The sequence below is a fragment of the Rattus rattus genome, chromosome 1, assembly GCF_011064425.1.
Source record: "Rattus rattus isolate New Zealand chromosome 1, Rrattus_CSIRO_v1, whole genome shotgun sequence".
Classification (NCBI taxonomy): Eukaryota; Metazoa; Chordata; class Mammalia; order Rodentia; family Muridae; genus Rattus; species Rattus rattus.
Window position 1 is genome coordinate 147425237 of NC_046154.1, and position 16925 is coordinate 147442161.

The 16925-nt window shown below is 45.5% G+C and overlaps 1 protein-coding gene across 1 annotated transcript in view; it reads left to right on the forward strand.

Annotated features, from left to right (window-relative positions):
• Sulf1 (sulfatase 1) overlaps positions 1-16925 on the forward strand; it is a 161189-nt gene that overhangs the window by 79913 nt on the left and 64351 nt on the right. Inside the window, exons 3-4 of the mRNA XM_032906745.1 lie at positions 10989-11061; positions 11385-11609. Of these exons, the coding sequence (XP_032762636.1) occupies positions 11438-11609 (172 nt within the window). The 5' untranslated portion in view covers positions 10989-11061; positions 11385-11437. The remainder of the gene's footprint in view (positions 1-10988; positions 11062-11384; positions 11610-16925) is intronic.

Consider the following 16925-nt stretch of genomic DNA (forward strand, 5'->3'; position numbering starts at 1 on the left):
TAAGACGCAAATCACCTATTCTGTCTCTAACCTCTAATCGTACTTAACCCAAAGGCATCATGGTGTACAGCAGTCATTTAATAAACATAACCAATTTCTACATCATTCTGGACCACCGCCAGATTCCATTAGTCCACTTAAATCAAGTACTTGAAAAACTGTCTTCTCCACATGCTGAGGAGGAATATGGAGAAGAGGTGTCAGACAATGTTGAAACACGTTCAGAAGACGGGTTGATATTTTCTGGAGCAAATTTAGTGTTTTCCAGTAGTTGCTACGTTATTTCTTGCTGTGAAGACGGAATGTGCCAAAATGTTCGCCCTCTCAAAAAAGTAGTCTTCCAAAACAGCCCTGTCAGTGAGACATCAGGTCAGTTGCAAGCCTCCTTGTGATTCCTCCAACTACCTTAGCTAGCGTTTCAGTCTGAGAAACCCCATCTCATGAAAAAGAGTAGGGACGCTTCTATCACCTGCTCTCCCATGCAGCGATGTCGACTTGATGGCTATGCTATAGACTAACATCCCTTTGGAATGTTCTAGGTCCGTAGGTAGTACAACCAGCCAACCTAAAATAATTATCCAAACTTCCTCGTGAGCTTCCCGAGTTACGCACTCGGCCGCGTTTATGGTGGAATAGTTGATCTCTCGAACAGCTCCACTGTAGCATCCAGTGCTTTGAAACTAAGAGCCAAGCCCGGTAGAGTGATTTCTTCCAGGGACGGAAGCTTCGCTCCACACAGCCTGGGAGCTGGAGAGAAGTCAATAGCTTAGTTACCAGGAAGTGAAAATGAAAGCCAGTACTTGGATTGTGAGTCCAGTCTGATTCTTCAGCTTTTCTCTGTGGTTCCACTCACCAAGAAAATGAGTGAGCTGTGTAAGTCTGCAAATTCTGGAAGGTTTCTGATTTGGATCAACGGGAAAATAACTGCACATGCGGCAGTTTTCCTCCACGACTTTGGAAATACCTGATTTACAGTAGCTTGGCCTCCCATCCAGAAACCTATCAAATGTGATCCTGGATACTTCTCTCCAATCAAGAAACAGAAGGCTCACAGGAAACACGCAAACATCCTGAGCTCCAGCAACCAGAAACGCTGGTAAATGCTGGGGCCCTGGGAAACTCGGTAGCCAGACTCAGTGGCTAAGACTCCACTTTGGCTGCTGGTGACTGTGAGCTTGTCAGACGTCACTTGGCACGTTTGCTTCTGTGGTAGTGGGCCAGCGGAACGGTGTGCCTATGATTCAAACTTCACGAAGACTTCTTCATAATGGCTCAATTCCTCACGACTCATAGCTATTCGGTTTCCAGTTTTTCTCATTTACCCATCAGTGAGCACTGTTTTACTTTCTTCTCACTTTTACATACAAATTTATGTGGAGATCCAATCCAAACTTGCGGGAGCTTTGTTTAATTTTGTTCTCCTCAAATAGCAATTCTGTGTGTCTCGAAGCTTACACATATCACTGGAAGTTGTTGTGTGCTTTCAAGGCGTGGACGCTCCCATCAGTCCAACCCCAATGTATTATAATCTCTGATCTCAACATCACATCAGGTTTTAATAGCACCTCCCTTTCGTGGAACCAAGTCGGTAGAAAGAAGAGAGTTGGGACTGCTTTGAAATGCACATTGTTTGGAACGGCCCCTGGTGACCAGCTTTCGTGAATGTCTGGTTTTACTTTTGGGGCACATCAGCTGGTTTAATTAATTACATCAGTCCTTTCTGTGTGTGTGACATGAACTGCTCGTGTGTGTGCTGAGAAATGAATGTTGGAAAACAAAGTAGTGGCCTTAGTGAGAAACCAAGTTCTAGGACTGGAACACTACGGGGTGTGGGGCGCTGAGGAGTCCAGGCGAATGTTAAAGACTATTATCACTCCAGTAAGTGTGCATTTGTAAATACTCCAGGGATGATAAATAGACACCAACTTAATCAAACATCCACGAGCAGAGATCACAGTCTGTGCCAGAAGCACACTTATGCACAAGACAAGTATCAACTTTAGGGGATAGTGTGAATAATATATTTCTACTTCCTAAAATGTTCCCCATCTTCTGTTCAGGCAGTAAATCAAGACATTCATGGGGCAAACTTCAAGTTGCTACAGGTCCTAGAGTCAAGCAACATCCTTTGAACCTGTAAATGCCAGTGAGTTGATGGCTATAAACCCCTGCCCTGGTGGAGCTCCTCAGTGCTAATCTATTCCTGTTGTGTGTTGAGATTATCTAAGTAGATCAATGAATTAGATGGGAAAAAAGGGCTGTAAGTCAGACAAGCGTCGATAAGAATAGGCAGATAATTTGCATTCTTTCTGTGCTTTATGGAGAAGATGAATGAGTTGACTCTCCTAGTGGCCTTCCACTCACTTCTCATTGGGTCTACCATGACCATGCTGTGACTTCAGGGCATGCTTGAATTCTCCTTGGCATGTATAGCTATACTTAGTAGTCATCGGGGTAAGTACATGGCCACAACATGGCAAGCATGGGGGTCTAGCCATGAAAGGACTTAGAATGATGATACATTGAACCAGTGGGATAAAAGATGAAAATAATATTTCAAATATTTTCTAACTCGTGAGGAAGACTTTTTGAACTAGCTGTATACAACTAAGAATTTTAAGCATACTTGAAAAATGTCTCAGAGCAAAATCTCTGACTTTAATACTTTAATATGGGCACTGGTTTATTTTTTTAAATTTTCCTATGAATTATAAGTATTTATATCCTGTAAATAATAAGTGCTTTCCTGTAAATAATAAGTAAGAGAAATGAAGCTAACTTCCATGATCTTCCCTGGGCTAGGAGCTGGAGTTTTCTGAGAGTGGGGATGGGGGTGGGGCGGCCTAGATTCCTTCTGCCTCTTTTGAAATGTTAGCCAATCTTTGAGACCTCTGTCTTGGTGATCACCCAGTGTTACCTAAGTGAGCCTTTATTTCCACTTTGCCCTTTTTTAGCCCCTGAGAGCAACTACCCCTGTGAGGATCTTGATGCCGCAGAAAGTAGGTCAAAAGAGTTCACTCAGCTGTGGCCTAATGTCTATCTTATAGGGAGGTGAGATGTTTCCTGCTCCTGTGGACTTTGACTGTGGGATAAGGATGTGGAGAAATGCTCTTGAAATAGAGGCGCACCATCGTATTCTTTTGAAAAAAAGTGTTTCTTTCCACAAGTAGATCATAAGAAACGTAAGAATAGCAATCTGTGTTGTGCTACATTTATGTACATTACAGAATCCAACCCAGGTGCAACATGCCTAATGAAATAATTCCCTACGTCTGAGCCGAGTGATGGTGCATACGGCAATCTCAGGGGCTGAGCTGAGGCTAGCCTTGGCTATATAGTATGTTTCAAGGCAATAATCTCTACCACATAGCAAGGCTTTGTCTCAACCAAAGAATCCTATATTGCTTGTCTGTAGGACTAGGATTTGATCTCTGAACCTTAAAGCATGCCCTCTATAACTGAGCTAGAAGTCTTTGAAAGGCATGTTTTTAGGGCTCAAGATTAGTTAATTGTTAACCAGCGATAATAGTTTTACATTACTTGGTATCGTGAATCTATGTGTGAATACATTTCTTCATTACTTAAGATGCTGTGTTCTGGGTATACATAGATTTATACATAGATCTTAAGAATGCACATGTCAGTGTATGCACACACAATGATTAAGCATGAAGTATTCGTGGACCTATCCACATGTGGAATAGACAACAGCACCCTGCAAAAGTCCCTTCCTCACCAGCGCCCCTGCAGTTTGGTGTGGCCATACCTCTCCTTGCATAGAACCACTGAAGTGTTTAAAGTGTCCTGGGTACCTTGAAAGCTCCGTGCAAAATTCTCGAGTTTTTTCCTTCCTTGCTGCTCTGTCCAGTTTGTAAAGCAGTAAGAGAACACTGCTTAGTTAGCACACATCCGTGGGCAGAGCACAGCTACACACAGAGAGGCTGGTGAGATGGCTCAGCAGTGCTCACAGCCCTTTCCAGCACCCTACTGGGTGGTTCACAATCTCCTGTAACTCCAGCTCCATGAACTCTAACGTCTCTTCTGGCCCTCAGGTACCAGCACACGCATGCACACGTACACATGCATGCGCAAATATTTGAATAAACAAATTGACTGCATAAGTATATTTTAAAAACAGACAAAATTTAATAGGTACATTATAATTTTTGAACCTAGCTAAGATACCCAATACTCTTTTATGTCTTTTTATCAAAATCACTGCCTCTGTTAAAACTACTTTAATTGAATTCCTTCTCCTTCCCTCTCTTCCTCTCTTTCTCTCTTTTTTATTCTTCTCACATACATTACATCCCAGCCACGGTTCCTTTTCCTTCCACACCTCCCAGTTCCCCACTCTCTCCTCTTTCCCCCAGATCTACCCCTCCTTCTTTTCCCTTCAGAAAAGAGCAGGCCTCTCCAGGCTGTCAACCAAACATAGCATAACAACCTACAATATGACTAGGCACCGTCCCCCACGTCCCTCACGTCCCCCACGTCCCTCACCCCTCACGTCCCCCACGTCCCCCACGTCCCCCTCCCCCACGTCCCCCGCCCCCCGCCCCCACGCCCCCCCTCCCCACGTCCCCCCCCCCGCCCCCCGTCCCCCTCCCCCACGCCCCCCACGTCCCCCCGTCCCCACGTCCCCCACGTCCCTCCGTCCCTCACAGGGCTGGCAAGGCAACCAGTCGGAGGAAAAGGTCCCAAGACACATCCTCCCACCCGAGGCCTGTTCTGGGATCTCTCTGCCACCTCTGTCTACAGTGATGCCAGTTCCTTAAGATACTTTGTAACACCCACTTCAGAAATTTTAAGTTACTTTTGGTTCTTTCCATAATATTTAGGTGTCCTTGCTTTTCAAATTCTTAATCCAAGGTAAATGGACAAACAGTGTTGATCCCAAATTTTTGCATTCTCTAAACTGCCCATAGTTAACTCCCTTATTTTTGTTTGAGGGTTTTTGTTTGTTTGTCTGTTTTGTTTTTGTTTTCTTTTTCTCTGTGTGTATCTTGGGAATTAGGCCCAGTTCTTCGCGCGGGCAGGCAAGCATTCTTCCACCAAGCTGTAGCCTACCTCCCATTAAAACTGTTTCTGTTGATTTTCGTTTTTACATTATAAAATTAAGGTTCAAAGTGTGTTTGTTATGCTCTCTGCGTGCGTGCTTGTGTGTGTGTGTGGGGGGGGGATCAAGCCCAGTGTCTTGTGCATTCTGTGCATACCTCTAAAGTACGCTTTTTTGGTTATGATCTCTCCTCTAAATTCCTTTCTAATCTCTTAGTCCACGGATAGACAAAAAGCAAAGTCTAAAAAACTTACGTAGATGGGTTTCACACATGCAGCAGACTGCTGAGAACACCCTATACAGCTTGAATACAGTGAAAATGGCCCTGGGCCTCTGGCTCACCGCACTGCAGGGGTACCGAATGATACAAGTATTGTAAATTTTGGCACATATTATGTATTAAAGTATATTATCTTTTGTTTTTACTAAAATGATTATTGCGATTGTCATCACCAACAAGATTGAAAATAAGCTTTGCATTCTGCCTTGCATTCTGAGCTTCCGGTCTTAGGTTGAGAGATAATAAGCCTTAGTTCTGTCATCACTGACAAATAATGCCTCGCTGGGTCCTTGAAATTGTAGGCCCATTTCACTATTTGGGAAAATGTCTGCAAAATGCCCACATACCAATGATTGTGTTAAGTAAACATTGCTACTCCGTGGATAAATGAACGGCGAGTCTAGCCTGGGGCTCAGAAACCCAAGTGTTTTTCCCTGGAAGAGTAGTTGTGTAGGAACAGGGGCTTCTGTGTGCCTCTCAACTTAGCCTCAGAGTAGTAATAGGAAAATGTGTGTGCTTAAGTTCAAAGGTTAATAAAATTAATCCATTTACTGCTTCAAGCGAAGCTGGCACGTTTCAACTGGACAGAGACACTCGTTCACTCATACTGAGGCAAATGCAACTTTCCTGCCATTGTTCCTACAGCCTGGGGGAAAAAATCTCACCAAGGCAGAGAAGAAAAATAATAATGTCTCAGTATTCTTATCAACACAGTTCTGACCTCATAGACCTCTGACAAATACTCAGGGTCCTCCCCAAAAACTCACAGACGCCATAGAAAATTGCTTTTGTGAGCATTAGCAAAGCTCTGTAAGCATTTTGGCTCCATTCCTCTTTAATTTAATTTTGTGGTAATCCCGCTTTAATCTGGAAATCAAACTCGGGCCTAGTGCATTTGAGACAGATGCTCTACCACTGAACCTTTAAAGACCAGGGTAAACGCTCTACCCAGCCTCTTAAGTCCCCAGCACTAATTGTCCACACTAAGGGCTTTGAGATGCCAGAACCCCTTAAACCTCCCGGGAAGACGGGGAATTCAGTTCAGTTTGAGGTTCTGTTGTGCATACCCCACAAAACCAAACTCTCTCTCATTGGCTTAAACACCCCTTTTATTTTATAGCCAACTTCAAACAAAATGCCACATGCATAGTTTCGGTTGATTGCCCTAAACAAATCCCTGTAAACTCCAAGCACCAAATAATGGCACCCGCACTTGTGGTTTTCAATCTTACGGTTCGGAGAAAAGGCAGCATGTGTCTGGTCTTAATTTGAGAGTGCAGCAGCAGCAGCATCCCTCAAGGACACTTGTCATGTGTGAGAGAAAGAGGCAAAGCCTCCTCTACACGCCTTGTTTTCAAGACAAATCGTTAGTCTCTAAGGACACTTGTCATGCACTGCAAAGCATCTAATTTAAGCATGGTGTCCCATCTCTGTTAACAAGTCCTGCACTGTTTTTTTCTTGTGTTTTTGTTTGTTTTGTTTTGTTTTTTCCAATCTGGATTCTTTCTTTTTCCCTCCTCACTTTATTTCCTCTAGAGCTGGAAGACGGAGAGGAGAGGAAGACAGGATCTGAGAGATTGTCTTTGAATAAAAAACTGTCTGTGGGTAATGTTGACTTTGCCTGTTAAAACTACTTCAGACCGGGCATGGTACTCAAGTCTCACACATGCTGGCCAGTGCTCCACTGAGGAGCCCCCGTCTTGACGATAGGCTTGGTATTTTTAAAGATTTATTGGGTGTGTGGGGGGTGGGTAACTCATGCACCTGCACAGATGCCTCCCGAGTCCTGGAGCCTCCACTGGCTCCCCTGGAAAAAACTCAGGCGCTCTGAACCACTCAACTGTCTTTCCAGCTTCCCCATTTTTATTTTAATATCACGAAGCTTTGCTATTTCTCCAACTCTGTCATGTTCTTAGGGTGTGGTTTTTTTTTTTGTGTGTTTCTGGACATTGACAAAAGACCCAAGGAGTTAGCTGTAGGTAGATGTGTTTCAACATTCAGTATCTCTTAACTACTCTGCTTGTGTGCTTAGGCGTGGATTTCCTGAATCTGTAACATCCCGGGAGTGGGGTGGGTGCTGACGAGCACAGAGTTAGTTACACAGAAAGAGTGCAGATTCTAGTTCTACCTCAGCAAGCGGACCACTCGCTGCTAACAGAGCATTGTAAGCTGGGCGTGGAGGCCTTCATACCTGTTATCCCAGCACACAGCAAGATCCAGTTTCAAGAAAACATACCAATAACAGCAGTAATTGTAGGACTCAGAGGAAGACCCTAGTGAATGTGTGCTATTGTCATGGGCGCAGCTAAATTAAGGATCCCAAAATCTTAGACCCTGGGGAGAATGGCAAAGCCACCATAGTGAGGCTCAGAGAAATGTCCAGCTTAGCTCAGGGCCTGAGTGCGGCTGCTGATAATGAATGCAGAAAGTGTCCCCTAGGGTGTCTTCTTGTCACCCCTGGATATTGATGGCCTGAAGACAGTCCCCGCCAGAGATGTCTACTACTGACATTAGCAAAGCCAGCTGTATACCGTAAACCCTGCCTCCCTGTTGATCTGTATATGATAGACACACATCCTGAGCTTCTGCGATGCTGACATTTCTCCATCCGAGAGCCTAGACCACCCAACCCCAGGTTTCTGTCTGTGGGTCTGCTTCCCTGTCTTTTCCTCATCCTTCTACCACCTGAGTCAGGTCCATCCCTGAAACTGGGCTAGCTGTGGCAAATACCCATAATGAGTGACTAATGGTGAATTTCAGAAATCGCTGAGATGCCATTCTTCCCTAGAGCTGGATTCCGAAGCTTGCAGGTGCTGAACATAACTGATTGATAATGCACATAATGCCCAGGCATCACGTCACGTACCCCGCATGGATGTGAAAATTAGGATTCAATTAAAATATCAACTAGAGATCACACTTTCTCGTTCTATTTATTTATTTGGGGGGCAGACATGCACGTGCCACAGTGAGTATGTAGGTCACTACACAGCTTGTTCAAGTCACTTCCCTTTCCGTCGTGTGGGTTCCAGAAATCAAGTCCCCTTGTTCACCGAGCTGTCTCCATGTGGCCTTCGTCTGCTTCTTTAGCTCAAGGAATCTTACAGGGTAGGTAGGAACTACATTGCTGTGCCCTCCCTGTTCTTCATGAGACCATGGTTTCCGATGCAGCTCTTACAAGGTGCTGATTTTCTGTTTCCCGAAGGAAGAGGTAAAGGAAGTAAGATAAGGGAAAGAATAGCTAGCTGTCTTGCCTGGGTTCCAGGAGGGTTATCGGCATCTTAATTGTCAAGAGTCTTCCGCTCCCTGGGAGCTAATCTCCTCACAGCCAGAGTTGTTTCTACCTCACCCCTGTTAGTAGAGGGTGGGTTACACTGTAGCCAAAGCAAAAAAGCCAAAACCTGGCTGGCTTTCTTCACACACCCTTGCAGCCTCTGGGAGGTAAGAAAAGTCATGGAATAGGACCAACCCCTGTAGGCTTGAAGGTCTATATTGGACAGCGAAGCCTGACCCCACCGTTCATGCAGACTGCTCCTTGCTGTCTAGTTTCTGTTGTCGCCCCTCTCTTTCTTTCATGCTCACACCGGGCTTCTTGTGATTTAAAGCAAGTGCACAGAAACCAGGCAGCCAGTGCAAAATAATTGCAGGTCGGAAGTTGTTAGCATGCACTGCGATTGCCAGAATTACCCCGAGTTAAGCGGGGAAAGCAAGAGATGCTGCTCATCGACTTCCCAGAACACAGGATCAGTTGGAAGCACCTTACCATTGCCCTGCAGACAGTTAGCTACCTAGGACAGGCTCGTTTGCAGACAGCAGATTCTTATTCAAAAATCTGTTTGTGTTGAGACACATACACACAGAGGACTCATAGGCTGCAGAGTGAGAGATATTGAAATTGTATACAAAACAGTTTTGTAAAATAATAGGGGCACAAGCGTGCATATGTTTGCACAAAACAAGCCACCTGGGTGATGGGATAAGCGCATTCATTCTCTGGCTGCCTCTTGTCCATCTCTAGACTTTGGAACACGGCTGCATGAGGACACCCCCCTGCTCTGTGATGCTTGCGCCTAAGCACTCCTGCCCGTTTATCTTGTGCCAGTTTATTGTTACACATCAAAATACAGATCCTCAGGTGTGGAGTGGAGTGGCTGATGAAGCGGGCCGCCATCTAATTAGTTTCATGAAAAGCTTTTGTGGCATAACAGAGGAGGGGGGAAGAAAAGAGCCCCTCGCTGTCTTTCAGAAGTCTGAGAGATGAGCTTTCTGCAGATTAGCGTTCCGAAGTGGAGGGACGCTTTCCCAACCCTTTCTGAAGTCTCTTCCCCGTGCAGCTTTGAAAAGATTTCTGCTATGCCTACCTCAGGTTTCATTTATTTATTTCCACTTGCCTCCAGTCTCAGAGCCAATCAGGCATCTCGTTCTGCAGCTTAGTTAGCCTGTGCTAGCTGCTCTAAAGCCTGTCCTGACAACAGTCAGACTGGCGACTGACAGCAGGAGGGGACTCTGTCATCCAAGGTGCCACTGGGAGAGCCAGGACTGAAGAGGATCAACCTGGCTGTGCCTTTGATCCTCTGATGAGGGATGGGGCAGTTAGGAGCTTCTCCGGGGCTTGGCAAGGTGCCTCTTACTGGTTAAGAAGTCTTTGTGAGCAGAGATGACTCCCCTGGCTAGTGAGTGACAAGAGACACCTTTGCATTTTACTCTCCTTGGTAGAGAGTGAGGGATGTGGTGATCAAGGCTCCTCTCGCATGTCCCTCACCAGCCACTCCGTGCAGGGGACCTTCCCAGAGGCTGATTCCTCTCCTCCATTAGTGTTCCTGGGGATTTTTGGGTTTCTTTTTTTTTTTTTTTGAGTGGGGAGGGTGGTTGAGACAGGGTCTCTCTATGTAATTCTGGCCACCCTAGAATTCTGTATGTAGAGCAGGCTGGCCTCCAACTCACAGACATCTGCTTGCCTCTGCCTCCCCAGTGCTGAGATGAGAGACGTACATGTGTGTGTGTGTGTGTGTGTGTGTGTGTGTGTGTGTGTGTGTGTGTGTGTGTGTGTGTGTGTGTGTGTGTGTGTGGTCAGTCCACTACTGCTCGATTATTCTCACAGATGGGCCCAGAACCTGAACAAGGAAGAGATGGGTAGTTCAGAAGTTCTTCCAGGGAAAGCAAAAGCTTTAAGAAACCTGTCTCTTTCCTTTGCCTCCCTCTCTCTGGGAGAAGGAGCTATCCAGACTCTGTCCAGTCAGAGGGATTCTACTTCTAACAACCCTGGCTGAACCCAAACCAGCAAGAACCAAAATCTGATGTGACTGGCCCAGCTCTGCTTCAACTGTTAGACTCTCGGACGGGCCGGACGGGAGACCCAGCTGAACCCTGGGTTAGGGAGGTGGTCTGCAGCCACCCTGGCTTGGAGCATCCCAACCTACTCCGTTCCTGGGGATTTTTAAAGATGCCCTAACCACTGTTTGTGCAGCCGCTTAGGAAGTAGAGATGCTTATCTGAGTCCAATCAGCAGTTCTGTGTGTCATCCACTCTGCCCTTTGCGGAAGAGAAGGAAAAAATATCCACATGTTTCAAGACTTTACGTTAGATCAAAAGCCTGTTTTGAAACCCTTAACTGATGCTGTCTCCGTATTTTTCCTCTCTCCTTTCTAGGACAGCATCTGCAGACGTTCTGAAAACCTCTGTGCCTAGAAATTGATTATTCGCCCAGGACACCTAATTCAAGGTATTAGCTCGTGTCAGAAAGCATTTACGTTTGGAGCTCGGTGCTGCAAATTACACTTTGGCAATGGGTGGAAACGGGAAAGTTGGATGGAGAATAAAGGACAAAAGTGATTTTGCAAAATAATCAAGCACTTAAAATCTCGCGGTGGTAGTGAAGGCTGCTACCTGTGCCTCACACAGCTCTGTCCCACCAGCTGCCTGTCAGCTCTGGCTTTATTTGCAGACCTTTTGGTAGAACCGAGTTTGTGTTTGGATTTCATTCTCATCCCCCCTTTCCCTTTTTCTCTTGACACCTCCCCTCATTCCCTACACCCCAACTCCCAGAACTCAGCGACCAAGGCGTTTTTTTGCGACTTTGCAACCTTGGACCCAGTACAATGAAGAATTCCTGCTGGGCTCTGCTGCTGGCTGTGCTGGGCACAGAACTTCTGGGAGGCTTCTGCTCCGCCATGCGGTCCCAGAGGTTCCGAGGACGGGTGCAGCAGGAACGAAAGAACATCAGACCCAATATTATCCTTGTGCTCACCGACGACCAGGACGTGGAGTTGGGTGAGGACCTGACTTTTTGACTTTCCAGTCTCTTTGGATTCCAATCTTTCCAGAGCCTCACCCATAGCACAGGCATCAGTGGTTCTTTAGAGGACGGGTGCTTTGCTAGCTACTGCTAACAGTCATCTGGGTTACACACTGAACTCGGTTAATACTGCTTCTCTCTCTCTCTCTGTGTATATATATACTGGCATGGTATTAAAGAACACTTTCAAACATTTTTTAAAAAAGGAACCAGGAGAAGACGATAGAAGCCTAGGAAAGCACAGAGGTCGAGGGCTTGATCTTGCACTTTAACTCTGGACCAAGGGAATGGTGTCTCGCTCCTGTAATCTAACTTGGAAGTAGATAAGAGAAGCAGCAGTGTAAGGTCATCCGTAACTAACTGCATAGTGAGTTGGAGCCAGCCCAAGACATACAGCCCTGTCTGTATCAAAAGGGAGAAAGTGGAAAGAATGAAGTTAATTTGTGAAATCATGAATGAAGTGTATCAAAGTTCATGGGAGTGAGACTTTCTGAATGTATGTAAAAGATTGAGTCAAGGAGTTTTCAGTGGTTATGTAGAGAGTGATTTGCCCATTCATAGCTTGCTGAAGTAACTGTAGAACTGTAGGTGACTGGGCTCAAATTTTCATTCATTCATTCACTCATTCATTTGTTTGAGACAGAGTCACAGGGTATAGCCCTGACTGGCATGGGACTCCCTATGTTGACCAAGTTGGGCTCAAACTCAGAGAGGTCTCTCTACACCTGCCTTCTGAATGCTGGGACTAAAGATGTGGACCACCATGCGCAGACCTGATACACATAGTTGAAATGTAGCTGTGTTCCACATATCCTTGAGGTAACTCACCATGCTTGGGCTTGCACTTTCGGAACTGTGTCTCCTGAGTTTATTCAAGAGCAAACAAATGAAGTGATCCAAGGGTTAGTGGTTTCAGCTTACCTCTAACCTCTTGCTCCTACTGCCTAGCCCTGAGCCCTTAGCTTGTAATCCCATAGCCATGATCTCCCTGGGTACCCTAAGATAGACACAAAGTTCATCCTGCAGTCTGTCACCACCTCTACCCAGCTCCACTGCTGTACCCCCATTCTTGGCTCCAGAGCATTGATCAAATGAGTCGACCTGTGCTGCTTAATCTGTCGTGGGGAGGATTTTGTGGGGAGCTCCCAAGGTTTGGTCTTGAGGATCAGACCTTGGAGTCACAGCAAAGTTAATTCTTGCCACTCAGCTGGGAGTTAATGTGCTAAAGGCAGACAGACCGGAGGTACAGGGAACCATTGTTGAGTCTGCCTCTCATTTCATATTTAAAAAATACAAATGTATATTGATTTTTCTGGGTATTGGCCAGAATGAGAGGTTTTGGGATGGATGCTCCTGGCTGTTCGTTCATATTCAAAACCTGTTCGTTCACCTCCAGGACAAGAAAATGTAGGGCTCAGGTCTCACGCCGCCTTCCCTAACCCCTAGACCACTCTTGTTTCCCCAGCATCCATTCTCCACTCATCGGCTGCAGTTGCCTTTGAGTGACTGTGTTATATTCCATTCCAGTATACCACATGAATCACACATTTGCGAAGCCCCAGTGCTTCCTGTTGGGAATTTGACTTGTTTCCTTCTCTCATAGAAGTGACTAATACTACTATGACCACGTGTGTCTGCAGGATCTGCAGGAATCTTTCAATTCTTTTGCAAAGGAAAATATTATACCGGGAAGTGAGATTAATGGCTGGGTTTTTTAATTTTTAATATCTTATATTATTTTAATATATAATTATGTCGTATTTTAATTTCATCTTCCGTATGGTGGGAAATAACAGCGCCTTCCATAGCAACCACCCTGTGTTTACATTCCTTACAGCTGTGTGCAAGTGTGAAAGTCCGTCCAGGTCCTTACTGACACGTGCCGTTTCTGTCAATTTACTTCTGTGTGTGTTGTCTGTCCATTGTGCGAGACGCTCTCTCACTGTGATGTCCATAAATTGGGGGTTATTTTGGTTCTTACTTTTATGTGTAGTTTGTCAAGTCAACTGCTTTAGTACGCCATTGCTTCGGTAACATTCTTTCCCTGGAAGGCTGCAGGCAGCTGGCTGCTGAGCCTCCAGAAAAGCTGCTCCACACTTAGAAAAATGCTTTAAGAATTATGAAGTTTTCAATAGACTATTTGTCTTATTGGGAAAGAATGAGACCATCCTGCGCCTGTCTGGAAAGACAAAGGCTGAGCTGGGCTCTAATTACGTTCTAAGAGCAAAGCTCGGAGGCAGAGGCACTCATTCACTTTGTCCTCAACTGTAAGGGCAAATAAATAAACTAGCCCTTCCTCAAGGGCGGGAGACACATGAGGAATCCATTAAGGAAAGTGCTAGAACCTTACATGTGGTTCCAGAGAGCACTGGTCTACACTGCTGTGAATGAATCGTGTCATCCCACCCACGGAGACAGGACAGACAGCAGTCAGCACCCCAGGAGGAAAGGACCTGAGGGGAACGTGCTCATGACTCAATTCACACCCCCTGACCTGGCATCTGCTTCCTCCAGAATTTAAGAAACCCCTGATTTTACTTTTAACAGGACAGGTCCTCTGCTTAAGATAAGGACTAAGAGACATTTATAAAAAACGGCAAACTGTGCTATCTGACAGCTTCTTGCAGTGTTTTCTGCCTGCTGTGCCTCCATCCTCTCTCATCCTCTTGCCACCACCACTGACATAGCCTCGCACCTCTGACACACCCCTCCACCTCTGACACACCCCTCCACCTCTGACACACCCCTCCACTACCAACACATTCCCCAGAATATTTTACACATCAAAAGAAAGACATTTTGAAATACCTGAGAAACTCTTTGCTCTCTTCAACTTGAATTAACAAGATGGAGAATGGATGGTCACCCTCTCCTGAATAGTCCCTTGGCCCCACTTTGAGAAGTAAACCACCGTGGGCCAGTCCACACAGATCTCAGTCTGGCGTTTCTGACATTCTTAGGACTTAAGGTGACCCTACTGTACTGGTTCCTACTTTCTCTTAGGTCACAAACAGAATTAAGCCATGAGTGTGTAGAGAGGCTTTGCCTATTTAAAGCAGAGAGCTGTGGGGTTAGTCTGTGGGTCTGTTTTATTTGTCCATTGCAGTAAAAAAGGTAGCCAAGCCAGGCAAGATGCCACATGGATTTAATTCCGTCATTCAGAGGCACAGGGAAAGTGAACCTGAGGCTAGCCTAGACTATGATAAGTCCCAGGCTAGACATCGCTACATAGTCAAGTGTCAAGTACTGACCTTATTCAAGACCAAGTCTTTAAAATACTGGTCATTTCTTTCCCTTCCTTTTCTTTTCTCTTCTTAAATTCTAGAAGAAGCTGATGTCAAGTCAGAGGGTGCTGAGTTGAGTCAGGAGTACACTCCTCACAGGTCATTTTCTCTCTTTTAATTCTGAAGAGTGAGAACTGCACTCCTCTGAGGTAGTCCCAGGCTACCTCCCAAGAGGCACTTCAGTCACCCCCTTAGGTGAGATTTGAGTCCCCAGGACAGCTAGCTCCCCTCACCTGTACCAAGAGCCCGCCACTCTCAGTATTCCCACACTGTGGCCTTGTGCGGTTAGTAGAGAGCTCTATAAGCCCACGTCTCTAGTGAGTGTGAAATCTGAAAAGACAAAGGCCAGGCGCTCTACATGTGAACTGCGTCAGTGTAGCCCTGCAGGCATACCTCGAGTCCCACAGGTCTCAGTGTCTGAGGGCCTTTTGCTCTTCTGTGCTGGAGGAAGGGAGCTCTGGTGACCTGGAAACATTCCAGGCCGATTTATTATCTTTCTTTTTCCCTCCTTCCCAACTTGTTTTTCCCTTTAGGTTTTAGCTGAAAACATCCCGGTTTTCTTCCCCCTTCCCACCCCACTGAATAGTTTTGGCAGAAAAAAAAATCTGCTTTATGATTTTTCTTCCAATCTAATGTTTTTAGATTCAAATAGTCACTGTACCAATACATTCTTATTTGATATGGGAGTGATTAGTTTTGAGTATCCCCTTCTTTGCCACAGAGGTAATAATGGTTAGTATGAGAAGTCATGTTGCACTAGAGAGACTACACACACACACACACACACACACACACACACACACACACACACACACATATATACATATACATATACACACTACATACACACATATACATATACACATACACATACATATACACACTATATATCTATATGTTTAGTACAAACTTTCCCTAATCAAAAAACTATGACTCTGGCAAGCATGTGTGCTTGGGTTGAAGTTTGCAGAGGGCAGGTGCTATCTGCGGGACACTGAATATGAGCCCTCCACACCCTGCTCCAGCCGCCATGCCTTCCGCTTCTCCACCACACTAGGCTCTTCTCCCTCTGGAAGCCTAAGAGGAAATAAGCCATTCCTTCCGCAAGTGCCTTGGCCATATGCTTTACCTCAGCAACAGAAAAGTAACTCGCAGGACTCCAACAAATAGCAAACATAGAGGGTACTCAAATCCCGCATATAAAATGGGGTGCATATTCTGGCATTTACTTTAGATTACCCATAATCCCCAATACCATGCAAACATTTTGTTAATACTTGTTATTTGTTACTTGTTGTTCTGTATATAGTTTAGGGAATTAAAGCATCTTTATATGTTCAGGACACAATTATTTTTTTTTGGTCTACTCAAATTTTTGGAACCTTTTAATATCTTTGAGTGCTTTCAATCTGCAATTGGTTTGAAAGCCCCAATGGGGAACCCACAGATAGGGAGTGCCAACCGTGCAGCCATAGCAACGACTTCCCTGCATCTAGGGAGCCCATCATAGCAGCAAAACATTTGGTTCCTGACAGCCCTGGGAATGAGTGGGGAGCTCTCCTCTTTACAGAGGAGAAAGACAAACCCAGAGAGGTTAAGTGAGTTGCTCAGACCAATCTGTGGCAACATCTGGATGTTGTTGAGTTGCTCAGGCCAATCTGCAGCAACATCTGGATGCTGTTTGTCTGTTTTTGAGGTAAGAGTCTTGTTATGTAAGCCAAACAGTCCTTGAACTCGCAGCCCTCATACCTCTGCCTCCGAGCACTGAGATCAACAGCGGGAACTCCCAGCTTTGTTACAGGGAATGATAGGCTTTGGTAAAAATTGGGAACGACACTCATTGGGACGATCCGCAGAGGTAGATAACAGTGTAAGTCTGTGTGATTGGCGATCATTAATCTATGCACAGCTAAAAGCAAGAGGAAAATGCTTGGCGCTTCCCTCGAGGAGTGTGCTAGCTGACAGAAGGAGCTTATACCCCTGTTTCTATCATCTACATATTCCCAG